Source organism: Lutjanus erythropterus, chromosome 23 (assembly GCF_056507025.1).
Source record: "Lutjanus erythropterus isolate fLutEry1 chromosome 23, fLutEry1.hap2, whole genome shotgun sequence".
In the NCBI taxonomy this organism is placed as follows: domain Eukaryota; kingdom Metazoa; phylum Chordata; class Actinopteri; order Lutjaniformes; family Lutjanidae; genus Lutjanus; species Lutjanus erythropterus.
Genome location: NC_139339.1, coordinates 23,487,730 through 23,507,669, shown reverse-complemented (window position 1 = coordinate 23,507,669; position 19,940 = coordinate 23,487,730). Strand labels below are relative to the sequence as shown.

The 19,940-nt window shown below is 38.7% G+C and overlaps 2 protein-coding genes across 2 annotated transcripts in view; both read left to right on the top strand.

Annotated features, from left to right (window-relative positions):
* Nucleotides 1–491: 491 nt before the first annotated feature.
* drap1 (DR1-associated protein 1 (negative cofactor 2 alpha)) lies at nt 492–11,319 on the top strand. The gene is made up of 7 exons (XM_084712677.1): nt 492–712; nt 1,345–1,417; nt 3,213–3,306; nt 3,777–3,902; nt 5,739–5,829; nt 6,889–6,977; nt 9,839–11,319. Exons 1-7 carry the CDS (start codon nt 671–673, stop codon nt 10,026–10,028), a joined length of 705 nt encoding a protein of 234 aa, XP_084568803.1. The 5' UTR covers nt 492–670; the 3' UTR covers nt 10,029–11,319.
* A 5,669-nt stretch (nt 11,320–16,988) lies between these two features.
* The window catches only part of LOC146306201 (mitogen-activated protein kinase kinase kinase 11), a 72,683-nt gene continuing 69,731 nt past the window's right edge, over nt 16,989–19,940 (top strand). The window contains exon 1 of the mRNA XM_084712447.1: nt 16,989–19,797. Within this exon, the coding sequence (XP_084568573.1) occupies nt 19,041–19,797 (757 nt within the window). The 5' untranslated portion in view covers nt 16,989–19,040. The remainder of the gene's footprint in view (nt 19,798–19,940) is intronic.

The following is a 19,940-nucleotide window of genomic DNA, read 5'->3' as shown; positions in this document are numbered from 1 at the left end:
ATTTCCATTGATTGTAAATTTCACTTTGCGCACTCTTCACCCCAACCTCCACACCCGCCTCTCCTGTTGCCTGAATTCTTGGTTCTTTTAACCTCTACAGTGATATTTGTATCTTACACAGTTATTACATTACCTTCTTCATTTTTAAAGTCATTATTCTGAAAAAAATGTCCAATTATAATATAATAAAAATTGGTGGAAATTTCATAGTCGCGCTACTGAACCTGCGTCGTTAGGGGGAAAAAAGAACGATCTATTTTTATTGTAGCACGAGGTGTAAATTAATCATTTTGTTACTGAATCCAGTTGCATATCCAACTACTATTCCAGGTGTGTATGCCCGCAAATATACAAGCAGGCGTTTTTGTGTAGACGTCAAATACAACAGTCTACCACTATTAGGTACAAATTAAACGTAATTCGTACAATATATTCCTGTGTGAGTTGCGGGACGTCGGTGTGCTTGAACATGACGGCGTTGTGACCCTGCGGAACCAAGCAGCTGACCTGCCAGGCAAGAGGAACGAGTGACGACGACGTGCTAACGAGTTAGCCGGTTAGCTACTGCTATCAAGTGTGTGCGCGGTGGAGGTGATTTATACATGATATAGGGTATTACTCCAGGGTGTGTTGAATTTTATTTTAGATTGGCCACCCAGGCAATTTCACTATGCCCAGCAAAAAGAAGAAATACAACGCCAGATTCCCCCCGGTAAGTTTAAACTTTGCTGAACCGGTGTGAAGACGAGCTAATGTTAGCAAACTGTGTGATGGAAAGCTAAACTTCTTAGCTAGCTTGAATGGGACTCGGCCTGTTGTTGCCTGGGGAGCTAACAAGCTAACAAGCAAACGCAACCCATTTAACACCAAAATGTAAATGACACTAGTACCATTAACAGTTTAACCAAAGTTGTAGGTTTCGTTGAGTGAGCTGAGTTACAGTGTTTGCTAAGTAAACGTTACATTTAAGGCTTTGACAGTTTGCTAGAGAATGCAGTAATGACCGTTGTTTTTAGCATGGAAAGCTAAGTGAAACTTAGCGTCGTAAATCTGAGTAAATCTGTTGTTTCTGGTGCTGTTTAACAACCTTTGGAAGTATTCGCTCTGCACACACTGTATCAGGTCTGATCAACATGACTGAGAGGACTGTTTTTAACATGCATGCTATGAATGTCTTCTTTATCATTATCCCGATGATTAAAAAATGTGTTGTAGTGTCTTTTGGTAAGATTTTAGTTGATGCATAGAAAGCTAACTTTGAGTGTTTATAAACTACATGGTTAAAGTTGATAGGGTCAATGTATTCACAGCCATTGACTCTATATTCAATTTTTCTCGTTCCAGGCAAGGATTAAGAAGATTATGCAGACAGATGAAGAAATAGGCAAAGTGGCTGCAGCAGTACCTGTTATTATTTGTATCCTTTCTTGAAAATATCTTCACGGTGCAAATTCCAAGCCTTCAAACACCTGTATGTGTTTCAATGACCAGAATAATGCAGGATTGCCAGGTTTGTAAAAAAAAATCTTCCACAAAACCAGCCCAGTGCCAGAACTCAAATTATGCCCTTGCCAAACCATATATACTACTTTTAAAGTCCAACTGAGCTGCTGTCATTGCCAACTGTATTGTAATGTCTACAAAGTAACACTGTAAATGTAGCAATTGAGCTGCTATCTTTGCCAACTGTATTGTTACTTTGTAGACATTACAAAGTAACATTGTAAATGTTCAGTGTGCTAACATTAAAAACAGTTTTCCTAAAAAGTTCTTTTACCTAGCTCTTAGAATGGTCTTGTAAATTAATTACAGTAATTTTTCATGAGTAAAATTAAGCTTTGTGAATGTGTAGACCAGTTCACTGACACTCAAACTAATCTGTTGCTCTGTCTTTTCACATTCTTTACCCTTTTTCCTCTTGTCTTCTTCCCTGTCTGAGTATGAAACGTGTGTGTGTGTGTGTGTGTGTGTGTGTGTGTATGTATGCTGATCTGGAGTCAGTTTAGTAGTATTTGGGTTTAAATGAATTATCTCAATCAAACTATGGATTTTAGAATATATATTTGTTGTAGGCTGAACAATTAATCAAAATATACAAAGGGAAATGTGTGACAAAAAAGCTTTAAAATAAAGTATTTTAGCGCTGCAGAGACACCCCAACCTACAAATCTTGTTCTTCAGATGTGAGAAAACATGTTCATTGGGTACAGACCCCAACAAATAACACATAATCATGGATTTAATAGGGTTTTTTGTAGGAAAATGGAAATTGTGATGCAGAAATATTATCAATTGTGAATTATAACACAATCACTATATCTGTCTTTTTTTATATACCATATTATTTCCTGTCCTGACTTTAGCTATCTGATCCACACCCCTTGTGATTTCTCCCTCTCCCTCTATGTATTCATAAGTAACATAATTTCCTTAAGTCAGCCTTGTTTCTGTATAGTTTGGGAACGGTTTACTTGTAACTCCCAAGAGAGTTTTCCTCACAAACTTCATTGGATTTCCCTGTAAAAAGTGTGCTGTGGGTTATGTAAGATCTGCCGCTTCTCAACCTGTTAAATTAGTCTCCTGTCATCCGTGCTGACTGCTGACTGGAGGGGAAACAGAAACATCAAGGATCTTGGTGACAATTTTGACACACATTGCTGAAACCTGTTTGCTGATGCAGGGAGCAGCAGGGTTCACACAGGTCCTGCAAATCTTTAAAAACACTTGAAATTCACTGTAATGTTTCCAAAGTTGGAGAAGTGCTTGGATTTTGGAAAAAGTGCTTGAAACTGTTAATACATTACTTTCACATTAATAGAATTTTGTCTTGGAACATTACTTTTGTTTGTCCTTTTGGTTTTGGTTGTCCTTTATTTAGGTGGCTAAATTATGTTTGCTGCTGGCCACGTCTACAGCGGTCCACAGCAGGACATTACTTAGCTTCTATGTTGACTCCTGAGCCAGCTGGCAATCAAACATGATCTGACACGCCCACACACTAAACAGCAAGATGAGCTCTTTCGAAACACGTTTTCTAACAGTTATGAATGTTTATTTTAATTCCGATTTTTGTGGATGCTCAATGAAAAGCTAAACTTTGATGTCTTATGTGCATTTTTATCATTTCAAGCCAAGTTTTCCATGGCTTTAAGTAAAGGCCAGTAAACGATCCGCTGCATAATTTCCCTCAATTTCCTTAACCGAGACTTCAGCGAGAGCCCTGGAGCTGTTTTTGGAATCATTGCTTACAAAGGCCTGTCAAGTCACCCAGTCTAGGAACGCAAAGACAATGACAACATCACATCTGTAAGTTTCTGTGTTTATGTGTGTCTTTCTTTCCTCCTCTGCTCAGACCATTATGACTGACAGACCATAGATGTGAACTCAGGCAGCTGGATAATAACTATAAATCATATATAAGGTTGTAATTTAATTTTGGATACATGTAGCGGATGAGGTGTTATGTCTTCATTTCCTTTGGATTTACATAAAGACACTTTAAAGCACCCTATTATACTGTGGTATATTGGGAGCGCCTGTGATGCTCATGTTACCTCAGTAGTGATGCAGAGCGGATTTGCAACACACTGCCAAATCCCTAGTTTCTGTATTTCTGTATCTTAGTGTGTGACTCAGATTCTGAATGTGGTTTAAATTAATATTTAATCCCCATTTATGTCATTGTGTATTTGACATTTAGTTGACTTTTTACTCAGCTCAGAATGTGTGCAAGTCTGTGGAAGAAGAAATGCACTGATTTAAAGTTGTGTTCACAGAAAGCAATGCATTGAGCTGGAGCAACAGTTTGATTTCTTAAAAGACCTGGTGGCAACGGTGCCGGACATGCAGGGTGAGGGGGAGGAGAACCACACCGAGGGGGGAGGAGAAAAAGTCCCACGCAGGTATGTCTATCACACACACGCAACGGGTCTAACAATTCTTCCATCTGGATTGCTATATCAAATGATCCAGTATCATTGATGCAAAGTAAATTCCCATCCCACTGTGTAACCATTTCTGTCCAAGCAATTAATCAGTTTGAGTAATTTTTTAAGAAAAAAAGTAAAAATTCTTTGATTCCAGCTTCTTAAATATGAGTATTTTGTTTTCTTTCTCCTCTCTGACAATAAACTAAATATCTTTGGGTTGTGGACAAAACGTCACCTTAGTTATTGGGAAACACTGACATATTTCACCAGTTTCTGACATTTTAAAACAAGCAACTGTTAATCAGTTAATGAACTATGAAAACAAAGTAAACTCGCTACACTGAACAAGTTGGAATTATTTGTTTTTTTTCCTTTTCTGGCCAAACAGAGGAGTAAGGAGGTGCAGCCTCTTCTGTAACTGATTGTGTTACATGTGTATATGGTATTGTCTTGTGTAGGTCACAGGCCCCTCAATTATCGTATAGTTGTCCAGAGAATTGATATACATTTGTATCGTGATAAAAGTTTGTTTACATCCTGCAGCACACACGTGCCATCGTGTTTGTGTAGTACCTTGATTACCCAGGAATTAAACAGTCAACATTTTAATGGTGACACCAGGAAACTCAGGTCTACAAGGTTCTCTTTCACATATACTGTTAGTCCAGAGTAATATGTTTGCTGTGTCCAATCAGTGTATCATGCAGCTAAGTTTGACTCATTCACCTGGTTTATCACTTTATTAGTCAGTTTATCACTTAGTCATCTCTGATAAGTGCATGCACACTATAATATGGAAGAAATAAATCACTTATCACAAACATAACTACACCACCTATACGAACAGGAGCAGGATTAACTTTACCTTTTCCAGGAACAGCTACAGGTGTAAATTGAAATTGACTAAAGCAAAATGTTTGTCATCTCTGTGATGGTACCTCACTTCTGTTTTCCATTTAGTTTCGTGATTATAAATTCATTACAAAAAACAGGAGAGGGCACATTTTTACAGCTCTACAGAGCGAGAACTAATTATTGAAGATTGCAGAGAAGAAAAAGCAGTATTGACTGTCAAATCAAACACTGCAGCTGCAGCTAAATTGAAGCGGAGAGCTTGGCAGAGAATTACACATAAATTAAATGAGTTCGAAGACTTTTCACTAAAGAGCGTGGCTGATTCGATTGTGATTCAATTTAATGTGGTTGTACGCGTCTAATATTTAGACACTTTGGCTCAGCTGTGGGAACGAGGCATGTGGAGTCATAGCATCTTTGAATATAAATGGCTGAAAGTAATTTCCACCAGCAGTGTCAGTCACATTATTACCGACATCAGAATTGTCTGTTTATCTGAATGATGCATCTGTCTCTGCAGATTTATGCCGCAGAACGACGGTCTAATCTTTAATTAGTTTAAGAAGCTATTAGAAAATGTCTGGCTACAAAAGTGAAAACAAATTCCCAACTTTTTTTTTTTTTAACAACATCTGTCATCTGGGTGTTTCTGTGAGAATTTTAAGTGTAAATCCAAATGTTTGTCTCAGGTTTTTGTTGTTGTTCAAAGCAGCTTAAAGGGGAAATCTTTTAAAATAATGTCACCACAAAATGCATCTGTTAAAATGACTCATAACTGTTCAGCTTTCTACAGTGGAGCAAGAACAGAAAGAATATAATTATTGAGGTGTTGTATTTCTGACTGAAGGGCAAAATGATTTTTAATGACAAAATCAGTCGTTTGCTTGTGTGAATAGCAAATGTTTTGAAATAATGTTTTTTTTGTTTTGTTTTGTTTTTTGGCTTTCTCCCCAGGGGTCGAAAACCAGGGTCTGGCCGCAAGAACGGAGGGGCCGGCGCCAAAGGCAAGGACAAGAAACTGTCTGGCACAGAGTCAGAACAAGAGGTGGGAGTTAATTTGCTTGTAGGAGCTAATAGTTAGTGACAGTTTAATGGAGTGATATTTGTGCACACCATGGGACATAATGAGCACAGGAAGGACAAGCACTTACATTTATTTTGAAGAGGAAGTATTGTCACACAAAGTTTAATTGATGCAGGCAAAAATCTGTTCTGTGCTCAAAGAATTTATTTACATGTTTGCGATTATGTGCGCATCACAACATTTCAGTCATTGGCCCTCTCAAATTCCTTGCTGTGTGTTTGCAAATAAGGCTTTGTATTGGCAAGAATCTAATGACAGACCTTTATTAAATTCTGTTAGGAAGTTAGTTTGTAGTTTTATCAGCTGGCACTCTAGCTAACTGAGCTAACCTGTCATGATGATTGCCAGCTATACACTCAAAGCATTACAATCATTAGTAGCAGAAAAAATATCTTAGTTCTTAAAAAATGCTTGCATTTACAGGGAAAAGTTTAAGCTATTTAAAAAACTACAGTACATTAATGATGGTGTTTTTGTTTATCTGGCAGCTTGCTAGCTATCTGTCGAGATAGGTCAGTTGCAAGCTGTAGGTTTCCAAAACTGTGTGAATAACTTAACACGTGGCTGCCTCTTTGCCTCTCCCAGCGCCTCCCTACTTCCCTAGTAACCAAATACTTGTAGCATTGAGATTGGAGACAAAACAGCCAATCAGAAATGACCAGCTTTGATTTTCTGATTGGCTAAGATTGTGTCACACTGTAGCTGATAAGTTGAGTTAGCATGTAGACAAACCTGACAGCACACAGAGCAGAGATGTTGAGAGAGCAACAGGAACATTGGGGGAGGGAAAATGAGTGAGACTGGGTGAGATTTTTGTTGTGGTTTTGCTGGTGTGAATAATGTAAACATGCAAATACAGTTATTGAAGAAAATTTAGATTTTAGTTTGCAAAAATGAAATTATTCTTTACATGATAATAAGTTCTCTACAATATATGTTTTTAGCTCCATAAAAGTTTCAATAACTTGCGTGTGTTTGAAGTATGAAGGCTCACTGGTGTGTTTGTTGTGATGGAAACAGGACGAATCTGAAGACAGTGAGACAGATGGAGACGAGGAGGACGGCTCTCAGTCAAGCACAAACCTTCAGGCTGCATCCAGGTTCCACAGGTATGAACATCTGAAATACTGAGCAGTATGTAAAGATAAGGGCTTATTTTTAGAGACAGATTTATTAGAGCCGATAATGGCTGATAATATCGGCCTGTCATATCCACATTGGTCTATATCAGGTATGATGTGTGGGGATTTATTGGTAGAATATGACAGAAATGTAATATAATATTCAAAAGTATGTTTTCTTTAGTGTATAATCACCTGAAAATAAGAACCGTCTTTTTGTTACCTTAGAATGAGCCCTTTATATCTACTAGAAATGTAACTATTGATTGTTATAATCGATTATTAAATTAATTGCCAACTATTTTGATAATCATTTTGGTTTGAATAATTTCTTAAGAAAATAATGTCAAATTATCTGATTCTACCTCTTAAATGTGAATATTTTCTGGTTTCTGAGGACGTCATCTTGTGCTTTAGGAAACACTTATGCACATTTTCCATCATTTTCTGACATTTTATGAACCAAACAACTAATCGATTTATCAAGAAAAGGACTGATGGATTAATTGATAATGGAAATAAGTGTCACAGGAAAGACTTGAAAAATAGGTCCAAACATATGGACGTACGTCTGGGGGCTCCACATGTTCAGACCTATTTTTTAACTGGCAAGATGGTGACAGGTTTAATTAATCAAGAAAATAATTGACAGATGAAAATAATATCTAATAATAATATAATATCTACAGAAAGTGTGGGTCCTTTTCCATTCTTCTTATGTCAGATCAGTCTTAAAATCATTTTACTCCTTGTTGTGCAGGATGAAAGAGTTAAGAAAAAAAAAGCATACAACCACAACAGTAATAAGCCAACTTTGAAACATGCCAACCGTCCGCCCACTGTGGTCTGAAAACACTCATGTGCCTTCATAAATTTTCCCAACATACTGTTGCTTTCTTTTGTTTAGGTGCCAAATACTGAGTGTGTAACAGTGGCTGTTTCCTCATAATGAGGCTGTAAATATGTTTTATATTCCCTTTAAAAATGTATTCCCATACAGTTACTGAGTACCTGTTAAAAATGTATCACTGTATTAGAGTAAGGTAACTTTCTGTTACTTTTGAACTATCTTAATACAAAATGTGATGAAATCGTTTAGGATAATATGATGCTTTTAGGGCTACAACTGAAGAGTAAGTGGTTGATTATTTTCTTAATTAATTGATTAGTTGTTTGGTTCACGTAATGTTAGAAAAAGCTCAACATAGCATCTTAAAATGTCTTGTTTTGTCCACAACTCCAAAACATTAAGTTTACTGTCAGAGAGGAGTAAAGGCACTAGAAAATATTCACATTTAAAAAGCTGAAATCAGAGAATTGAAAATAAAAATTACTCAAAACAATAACTGATTATTAAAATAGATGCAGATTCATTTAATAGTTCATCAATAGTAGATTAATCATTGCAGCTCTTAAGTGTTATATGTTTGTTGTTCAGGTTATTAGTTTGTCCAGCTGATCCTTCCTTTGTTGTGTGTAATTTATTGATTAAATGATTGATTTAAAAACAAAAAATGGTAAATTTTCCATCCAGTGAAGCATTTTTTCACCAGAGGCCATGATGATGAATTGGCAGCTGTTTGTGCACTGTGCGTGGTAGTATATCGTTCTTTATTAGTAGGATCACAATCTAAAAATAATCACCATTTTTAATGAAAGTATTTAATCTATAACTGTAATGGAATACAGTTACTCTTTCGTTGTATTGGGATTATTTATTCCTGTTACTTGTAATCTGTTACTCCCCAAACCTACCTATGAATGAACCATCAGGCATCATCAGTGCATTTTGGCTGCAATCAAACTAAGATAATTTACATAAAATATGTAAATGTACGTAAATTATTGACCACTACTACTTACTGATTACTCAAAGGACACAGTGGAGTTGATCTGCATCAGGGCTGCAACAATGTGACACTAATCCATATCCATTATTAAAGTGACTCTCTGTAAGGTTTGCTGAACAGCAGCCACTGTGGCCACGAGTGACAATTACAAGATAACAGTAAATGTTAGAACATGGTGTAACTGTAGCGTAAGAACTAGTTGTCACATCAGTGAACACACTAAGTAGTGCGAGTTATTCTCTCAGAATTTAAATAGTCTCAGTCAGACAGCAAATAATGCCACATTTAAATTTTATATGAAGATGTTTGGTTCTAAATATTCCCACTGAAAGCACCCTGCTCTTTTCTAACTTCACAAATTGAGAGCCACCTGCTCTGATTGAGAAATCAGGTGGATTACTTTACAACCTAAAACAGGTAGGGGGCGCTGTTTTTCCACTAGAGACGCCGCCGTGTCCACAACTCCACACACCTGTCTCATCTTTCTCAGCAGGGTTTGACTATGGGAAGTGTCAAAATATCGAACACTCAGATCAGTCAGTTTGCTGTTGATGGACTGTGTGGACACAGCTGGACAAATCAAATTTAAACTGATAAATAGTAGTATAGTATAGTATAGTATAGTAATAATAATAAGTAATAATAGTAAAATGCTGCCTAAAACTAAAAGAAAATCACAGTCTGCATTATGTTTTGGCAAAAAGATTTTCAAATCCACGCACACAAACAACATATATGCTAATACTGACATAAACCAATATAGTTATAGGACAATATCACTGTAAACATCAGCTGACTGATATATCTGTGTGGCTGTAATAATGAATATGAAGTGCGGGTTTGAACCGTGCTGCTTGAGAACTTAGACCAACTGGAAAAAAAGACAAAGAATCCCATCATGTTTGATTCCACAGTGGTTTATAGATGATTGATCACGCTGAATGTGATCGGACTTATCTCCATGACACCCGGTTTACACCTCTGCTTGTGCCCCTGCAGCTCAAACGCACCCCCTCAGTACATGCACATGGGCAACATGGTCTCCATGGGCAGCATGGCTCCAGCACAGCCGCAGGGCGTGGGCATGGCCTTCGCCCCCCACCCCTCCATGATGAGCGTCGTGCCGCCTCCCCCGGCCCCCGTGCCACACAAAAATGACGACGATGACGATGAAGACTATGACTCTTAGCTCCCTCTTGCCCTCCCCCCACCACTCACACACACACACACACATGCACACACACTCTTTCGACATAATTTTTCGATTTCTTAAGTTGTTGTTGCGGCGGAGGGAAAGACTCTTCATCGCAGCCCGCAGACAGACAGTTGGCTGTAAGAGACCCCGCCGCAGGAGACTGAAACCTGGTTGTATAATATGTGTTTTAATTTCCTTTTTTCTTTTCTTTTTTTTTTTTTTTAAGGTTTTATTTTATTGTAGAGGAAAATCCAACGAGGATGTTTTTTAACAAGTCAGTCGTTCTATTTTGAATATTAAAAATGGCAGTCATCACTGTTTTTGCCATGAGCCCCCCCGCAGACAGGATAGGTGTGGTAGCTTTTTCTTTTGGCACTTTTCTTTCTTCCTCAATCCTCTGTAGTTATGAAGTGAACAAATCAGTCACTCAGACCCACAGCTTGGCTGAAAAAATGTAAAAAAAAACAAACAAACAAACAAAAGGTAGTTAAAGTCTTATTCTAGCCTTTGACGTTCATAGTTCAGATGAGTTCAGGGCGACAGTCTGTAAAGTATTTGGAAGGAGATGAGCACTTGTCCAAGGGAAAGCAGGTCATGTCTCACCCATGAAGTGTTGTATTACTGTTATCGATTGGCTATAAAATACTGCTGCTAACATGTGAGCCCTACTTCCCGGCTTTGTCACAATGTGCCCGTCAGTCCAGTTGTCAGGCTGTAACGTAAACAAGGAAGCAGGTGTATTTTTACTATAGTTTATCTTGAATTAGTTTCTATTTTTAATTCACGTTTTTATCAAGAGAACTGTAAAACCTCCACAATCACAGCCCTGAAGTCGACCATATCATCAAGTTATTGATTTACATTTTGTTCATTGTCGTTTTTGACGCTGTTTTCAGAGGTCAGTCGCCCCAGCAGTTGGGCCTCATACATTATTTTATATGATCATTAAATTTCCCCCATCAGAAGCATACTGTGACTGTTGGACCATAACTTTGTTTTTAAAATTGTTTGTCTCCTTTTGTATTCTCTTCATTTCTATTCTGGCCAACCTCACCAATTTTTGAGTAGCTTTCCTCTTTATCTTGAACATTTATCCCCCCCCCCCCTCTTTTTAGCTTGTTTTAAATGTATCCATTGAAAGCAGAGATGGGGCTCCCATTTATGTGTCAGTCTCAGTATGAAATGTTCCCAAATAGACAGTTGAAGTTGACACTGTATTGTAAACTTTTAACATTCTTTTTATTTTGTATGGGTGAAATAAAGTTCATATTTCAATTTAAAAAAACTCGACCCTTGTTTGGGTTTGTTGTGTTTTCCATATCAGAGATGAATGACCCGAAATGCTCTCCACATCAAGCAAATCTGCACCGGCTAGAAGGGCAAATCTGACTCCTGCGGTGTCTTTAAAACAAAATATTTCAAAGTGCTTCCCCCTTCATTTTTCAATTTCACAGGCATGGAACAAGTCCTTTGTAGTCCTGACTTGATGCTTTGCCTCCTTGCTCCTTTGATTTCTTTACTTTCTGTATTTTGCAATCTGAAAAAGTTTCCCATGGATGCATCTCACCTTGATTTACGTGCCACTGACTCATGCAACCTGAAAGATGAGGGCTGGTATTTATCCTCAACATTGCAGCCTCCTCTGTATGGAGTCATAGGAGTGCCATCAAACAAACAAACAAACAAACAAACAAACAAACAAAAAATCTATTAAAGAATAAGAACATAAATGTGCAAATATAAAGAGTAAAAATAAAAACAATAAAAATGTGGAGATACAAAGTGGAAAAACAAAAGAATACATAAGTAAATTAAAAAGGTTGAATTTAAAAAAATTAAAGGAATAATAAATATGGAAATATAAAGACAAAATATAAAAACAAGCATATTCGTTTATTTGTTCACTTATTTCGGTATACATTTGTTTTTAAATTGCTCATAAATACTTCTATTTTGTTTCGATATATTTTTAAGTTATATTTATTTTTTATCTATTGTATTTGTTTTCCCCCAGGCTTAGCAAAACTAGGCTTAAAATTAGTGAAGCTCTATTTGAAATGAAGCAGAGCTCTGTTGCACAGTTAAAAAAGCTTATTGATGTAAACCAAAATTAAATGGTGTAATCAATGTGGAGACATTGATTACCCAAATTAAAATAAATAAATATATTTGCATGCTGTTGTGAACTAGTCAGTTTAAAAGACTGTGTGAAAACTTTCATGAGCTAGCTGCCCTGTAATCCTTAAAACATTACATTGTTTGCTAGCTAGCTAAAAAGTTATCAAAGCGCTAGTTCCCTAGCTAGCTAAAATGTTGAAATGTTACATCGTTTGTTAGCTTGCTAAAAAGTTACAAAACATTACAGTTCGTTAGGTAGCTAAAAAGTTAAAATGTTAGTGCTTACTAGGTGGCCATAAAGTTAAATCATTACGTTGTTTGCTAACTAGCTTAAAAGGTTAGCCTAGTTAGCGCGCCCACTCATACTGGCTTCAGTTTAAAGTTTTGGTGCAACAGAATTAAGTTTAATCTAGGTTTAGAGTGAAAACTAAAATTTAGTCCATCATCCAGTTTTCCATTTGGTGCCACATAACTCAAAGTTAAAACTGATTTAATCTGTTGTCGGTGCAATGCAGTCTTCTTCTTTTACAGATTTTCTTTTTCTTACACTGATATGACTCCATACCTCCTGGTATTTGGATCTGATAAGCACAAGACAGTACAGGTTTGAGGAAAGGTGTTCACAGAGAGCTGATTGTCACCCTCATACACTCTCTTTCAGATTAGGTGGCACACTTGGCCCTGAGTGTGTGTCCTGCCCCTTTCCTCTTCCTCCTGCCTTCTTTATTTTTCAAACAGCCCATTTTGTCGTGTAAATGCAGCCGCCTCTTTTACCCCCCACCCAACCCACCAAGCAGCCCTGAGCCGGGAGCCGCAAAAACAACTGCATCCTTCCTGCACAAGCGTTGACTCAGCGGACTGTGAGGAGGGTGGAGTTAGCCGTGTGTGTGAGTGTGTGTGTGTGTGTGTGTGGATGAGGGAGGAGGTGGGAGGGGGGTGTAGGTGGTTGACTTTAGGAGGTCGGTGTCCAAACAAACGGCAGCCATGGGGCAGGGAAGGAGGGGAGTGGAGGGGGAGCCATCAAAGGCCTAACAGAAGGAAGCACACTGTTTCCACACAGCAGCCGGCAGGGCCAAAGGTGGCCCTCTGATTCCCATCCCCTCCCATGAAGCCACTGACTTTTAAGAGCTCTGCACTTATGGAAACATGGGAAAATGTGGCAAAAAGGATTCCCCTGACCTTTTTCAAGAATAAAAGCCTTTCATACTTGAAACGCACATGTTTAAAATGCACTTTGTGTTATAGCCGTGCTGTGGCCTTGATCAGAGGGCAACCTCATTAATATACTCTCAAATGTGTACTTCAGGCTATTTTAACATACTTTTCAAGCATTATGTCCTTGCCTCACCACGATGGGTGATATGTAGGGTATTTCAGTTCATTTATTTTATTAATCCCACTTCAGGAAATTTAATTTTTACACTCTGTTGTGAGTATTGAAAGGCAACAGAAAAAAGAAACTAGGTGCATAGCAAGACTAGCTGAACTAGAGCAGCAAATGTGTATTAAAGCTATAATATGTCACTTTTCCACATTAAAATGTCTAAAAACACTAGACATACCAAATCCATAACTTCTTGGCACAGACATCTGAACAGCACGTCATGGCTTTAGGAGACTTGGATTATGCCATACGTGCAGTATTATTAGTTTTGTTTTGTTTTTTCAGTTGTTTTATTTCATTCACAGAATGAGGATTAGCAGATAATGACTGTATTTGAATTTTTGGTTAACTATCTGTTTAAAAATGATTTGGCCAGTTGCCCATTTCCACTGGGATAAAAAAAAAAACATGAACATAGAAGTTATGCATGAGAGACATAAAAAAAACATTGTACAATCAAATTTTGAGTTACCAAATTATGAGATATTCAGCCAATTATAAGTCACTTAGCATCTCATAATTTTGAACCATTTTACCATGAACACTGTATTTTTTAGGCAGACGCTATTAGCACCCAGGTGACAGCAGGCAGTAATACCTTTTTTCAATAATTCTATGTGCACCCAGGGTGAGTGTATATAACCAAGTACCCAGGTGTCTGTAGCCAACGATTCTGTATTCACCCAGGGTGTAAATAGCCAGTAATTTTGCTGCCAAAACGGAAGTGCAACTTAAAACTGAAAATAACAGAAAAATAAATCAAATAGTTGCTGTATGACTATTTTAACCTGGGTTCAAATAGATACTGTTTCATTATCATGCATAGATTTTTGAACATTTTTTTTCCTGGTGGAAATGTGCACCCACAGGCTGCAGCATTGGTTACTATAAATCATATGAGAGCAGAGGTAATTTGTAGGCTCTTCCTTGATTTTGCAACAGAAAGTGGCCAACAGCAAATTGGTCAATTCAAACATATAAGTGAAACAATAGTTTGTACATTTTGTATGATGAGAACTACTCTGCTTTTACAACAGAAAGATGATCCCGACAGCGAGAGCATTCTCCCCGGAATAAAACTTTTAAATGAGCTACATTTGACTTTCTCTTAAGGAGAATTGTACAGCAGTAAATCTGACTCTACTTCAGTGAAATTTCAGTTCCAGCTCTTCCACCTCAGTCGGGTAAGTAGCCCATCAAACTGCACAAAGAACATTAAACCAGTCATTCGCTGCAAAAGGCTTTTAAAAGTGTTGCTTGAAGAAAAGCTTGAAAGTCCTTTTCTTGTTCAAAGTAACACAACACAAAAGAAAATCTTCAACAAATTTCTTCTCAGCAGCACTTTATCCTCTTTTCTTTGACTGTTGGGCCAGATTTTAATGAACTTCTGTCCTTGAGTATTTGGACTGAATGTCATTAAAGTAAATATCTCAGCTCATTTAACAAAAAGATACTGTACTGTGTCATAGTACCAGATAGGAGCAAAGAAATAACCAGGGAGTAAATAGCAAGAGTGGATGTCATGTACTTAAATTAATCATATAGCACATTAAATATAAAAACATAAATATACAGAATACCTCCAGTATGTGTAAAAGTAATGAAGTTATTAGAAACTAATATTTATATTATTTCATTAATGGCTGCGTGTTGTCCTTCATACAATCACCTTCTGTTAAATGTTTTTTGATCATTTTTACTTTCTCGGGCTCATTTACCACCTGTTACCCCCAATGTCAAGTGAGCTACAATACACAAATAAGACGTCAAAGATGCATTTCAAAATAAAAGCCAGATTAACCTGCCGCGTGATCAAGTGTGAGTCTGAAGTAAATAAAATAATTTAAAACAGTGTTTTTCCTCCCAAAATGTAAATATCGCCTCATAAAATAATACCAAGATAATAAAATTAATATCCTCGTCATTTCAACATGACAATAATCTATTACTGTTATGGAGATGAAATGAACACTGTTCTTTTAATTTGAAGGCTTATGCTTCCCCAATACTGTTACTTTCTAAGGTATTTTCTGTGAACTTGACAAACCTCCAGCACCCTGTCTAATGTAGCAGTGTGAAGTTAGCAGGAAATAGCCATGAAAATACAGGAACACTATGAATTCAAAATAAAAGTCTTATAGGTACATATTACACAAGTGGGTTGCACACCACGATGTAATTAGTATGCAGCACATTAAATTACTTCTTTACTTTTATAAGAAATAAATAATACGTAATACTGTGCAATATGTAAAAAAATGGCCACATGAATTTGTACTCCAAACAAACAGGGGGCAGCATAACACAAGAGTAAATACTGCTAACTGTGGCTGCTGTTAGCTAGTTAGCTGAGCTCCACAGATAGTGGACTAGTATTAGTGTCTAGACTGCAAGGGTAGGAGCTTTGGACCAGTAGAAGGAGGGTTTCAGTTGCAGGGCTCGGGGAACGCAGCAGGAAGTGCTGGCAGGGAGGGACACCTGAACCGGAGCCCGGTGAGCATGCAACAGAACCAGGCTCAACAGCCTCCCAGTCAATACCACCTGTCTGGGACTGAACACAACCTCCACAGACAGTTTGACAACAGGGAATACAGCACTGAGGTGATTTACAGCGAATCCAACCAGGACTCTGACTCCAGGGGCGACAAAGACATGGCAGGTTTGGACGGGTACAAGAGAGGCATGAAGTGAGAAAGGAGCAAGAGGGAGGTTGGGTATCAGTCGACCCACCTCTGGAGGCCTGAGAGGGTTTTATGGTGGGTTCAGCCTCAGGGTACCAGGAGCCAAAACCTACAGGAAAACCACCTCTGTGTTGTTGGACTGAGGGGAGACTGGATGCTTCAGAGACTCAATATCACTTTTTGAGGTACAGCATGGCTTCACAAGACAAGCTGGACAGGAAGATAGCAGGAAGCTACCTTCAGTAGATGTCTCTGCAGCACAATACATAGACATCTTTGACATAAGGTCCAAATTGTTATTTTTTCACATTCTGTTCAGTTATTTTTTAGTTAAGTTTTTTGTTTGGAATACTATTACATAATGTACCTTTAGCTTGATGGGAAATTTTACAGTGAAATCACATTGCAGTGCAAAGCAAATCAAGCAAACATCTAATCAGAGTTGTAGAGCATTGTTCTAAGAGGGTTATAGAGATTTCACTTTAATTCAATGATTTGATTCACTGATTATGCTTTAAGAAAGTTATAATACTAAATTTTAAATTAAATGTTTTATTTATGCATTTTGAGAATAAAGTCAAAATGTTGACAATGACTGAATGAAACTTTTATTGCCCCTAAGGGAATTTGGTATACACAAGAAGCATAGAAATACACCAAAAACCATACATGACAGCACATAATGTTACAAAAAGAACAGTAAGAAACATTAGTGGTTTTTAATGCTGTTTCTCGTGATGTTTATGTTTTATGCTATTTTATGTGCTATCATGTATGGTTTCTAATAGCAGTACAATGTAAAGCCGAACTGTTGAGAATAAAGTTGATTTTTCAGTGGATCTGTTAGTGCCAAGCGTAAGAAAAAATAAATCAGGAGGAGGAGAAAGAATTCTATTTTTACTTTTCATTTTTACAAAGAGGATAAAGTCAAAATGGCATTTCAAATTTATTCTCGACATTTCAACTTTACTCTTGACGTCCTGACTTTACTGTAAAAAGAATAAAAACAACAAAAATAAACAAAAGTCTTCTAAAAATAAAAAGCTTGGCAGTGTACCGTAGACACAAAAAGTTCTATTTAGTTTCCTTGCCTTGCACTAACACTGAAAGTTAAACTTTATTCTTGACATTTTGACTTTATTCTCAAAATACAATAAATAAATTAATAAATAATCTTCCGCCTCTGAATCTTAATAAATTTCTGTTAGTTTCCCTGACCCCTTCCCTGCCTCATGTAGTCTCAAAATACAAAATAAACAAAAACCTTAGATAAAAAAAAAAAAAGCCTAGCACCATACCTCAAAAACAAAAAAAGTTTTATTTAGTTTCCTTGCCTTACACTGAAAGTTTGACTTTATTCTCTAAATAAAATAAATAAGTGAATAAATAAATAAATTCTTCCTCTGATTAACCTAAAAAAGTTTCTGTTAGTTTCCCTGTCTTTTCGACTTTACTCTCAAAATGCAAAATAAACAAAAATCTCCTTCCTCAAAATATTCCTCCCACCACACCCACCGCGTCTGTTAAGGCACGGTGCGCTGGTTGTCTCGCTTTTATTTTGACAGTTTTAACCGGATATGCAAGTAACCATGCGTTGCGTCTGTCTTGACGGCGGCCTGTCATCTGACTCTTTTCCTGTTGGGAGAGAAAAAGTTTTGAAACCCCACCCTCTCCACTGACTGTAAGCACAGACGTAGAAGTGGTTCGAGGTCCTGACGAGTGAACGCTGACCGAGGAAGAGGAGGGTGACCACCGCAGGTCCTGATGGAGTTATCCCTCTGTTTGGACACCGACTGTAACACCGAGACCACCGAGCTGGACCAGGCCAGGCTCTCAACTCCACTCAGGAACTAACGGGATTTGTTTTTACTGCGTGTTTCTCTGTGGGAAGGAAAGTCACGCAGGTTTGGATAGCTCTTCCTGTTAACGAGTCGGCGGTTTCCAAGTTTATATGCGGTGATAAACCAGCCTATTGCGTGCTTCTGATAATAACACCGTTAGTATGGATACTCAGAGGGATGCGGGATTTCCTGCCCGGGCGCCGCAAAGTTGCGGGCAGACGCGGTTATTGGAAGTTTGGGCTTAATAATGCGAACTGGTCAGCCCTGAAACTCGTCGTAAAACACTGGTTGGCCGGACTGAATGCTCCTTTCCTGCTATTCTTCTCCGCTTCTCAGCGCTTCCTGCTTGTGGTGGCCACTGCACTTAATGGCTAAAAATACATAAAAACTCAAAATGGACAGCTAAATGTAGTGGGAGCCTTAATTTGGAGTCACAGTGTTGTAAGACACTCGAAGTTTTGGGCGGTTTTGTTTTTGTCCTCACACTTTTAGCTTTTCAAAATCAGAACTCAACAGGTGGCGAGTCTGAATGAGAGAAGAGAGGAGCTCATTTAGCCATAATGAGGTGATTCAAGAGCCTCTTAAATATAGGCCGGTGAAATGATATTGTGCTCAAAACCATGTTTTGGAAGAGCACATCACTTGAGCAGAGAGAAATTCAGTGGAGACGGCGCTGCCTTTCTGAGCTTTGAAACATTAAAATCAAACAGAAGCAATCTCTTGACTCATTCTGCATTTTCAAATGGAGAGCTTTGCATTTAATGCCAAGACGAATGAAAGACACTTGCCTTTCAGTCATCTCTGAATCCTCTCTCGAAGCCCACTTGTTGGTCAAGCTTTTGAACACATTTCACTGGTCCCTGATGAACCAACAAGAAAGACAGGAAAGGGAGCGAGGCGCAATAAAGTACTCCTTTGTACTTTATTTTCAAACCCTTGGGGTGCTAAATCAGATCCAGTCAAAACATCTGCTTGAGGCTCCATGGAGCCGCTGAAGAACATATTCAGTCGCGGCCCACTGTCGAACTGGAAAAATTTGGAACAATCACAAAAAGGGAATTTCACCAACCCTGTGTGGACGGCCTTATTCGACTATGAGGCATCCTGTAAAGATGAGCTCACCTTGCGCAAAGGTGACCTGGTGGAAGTCCTGTCTCTGGACTCTGAGATATCAGGGGACGAGGGCTGGTGGGCAGGGAAGGTCAACAACAAGGTGGGCATCTTCCCATCCAACTACGGCTCCTTCAAGCCCAATGGATATGGGAAGCTTCCGGGAAGCGGTGTGGTGGCCGAGCTCGGTCCGGCCGTGGTGGGCGAGTTCGAACCTGAGGCGGTGGATTTCCGAGAGCTCAGCCTGGAGGAGGTCATCGGGGTCGGGGGCTTCGGGAAGGTGTATCGTGGTACATGGAAAGGCGCGCTGGTGGCTGTGAAGGCCGCCCGGCAAGACCCGGATGAGGACATCAGTGTGACGGCGCAGAACGTCAGGCAGGAGGCGCGTTTGTTCGCCATGCTCACCCACCCGAACATCATCGCCCTGAAAGGCGTCTGCCTGCAGGAACCCAACCTGTGCCTCATCATGGAGTACGCCTCAGGTGGTCCGCTGAGCCGGGCGCTGGCGGGGCGTCGCATTCCGCCGCACGTCCTGGTCAACTGGGCTGTGCAGATAGCCAGAGGGATGTTGTACCTGCACAGCGAAGCCATCGTCCCCGTCATCCATCGGGACCTCAAGTCCAACAACAGTAAGTCTTTAAAGCCTGTAAGTCATTCATCAATCAAAGCCAGTCCAGCCCCAGTCTGTCAGGGTCAGATGGATAAAAATAAAGGGTCAGACTTGTTTTATGGGCCCTCTGTGTGGCAAGATGCCCCATGGCAGTGATGGAAC

What these genes read in the sequence shown, in the direction of transcription:
- drap1 (XM_084712677.1), top strand. Translation starts at nt 671, where the DNA reads ATGCCCAGCAAAAAGAAGAAATACAACGCCAGATTCCCCCCG. An exon ending in ACAACGCCAGATTCCCCCCG is followed by an intron (nt 713 to 1,344) that starts GTAAGTTTAAAC and finishes TTCTCGTTCCAG; the next exon opens with GCAAGGATTAAGAAGATTAT. An exon ending in GCACAGAGTCAGAACAAGAG is followed by an intron (nt 5,830 to 6,888) that starts GTGGGAGTTAAT and finishes TGATGGAAACAG; the next exon opens with GACGAATCTGAAGACAGTGA.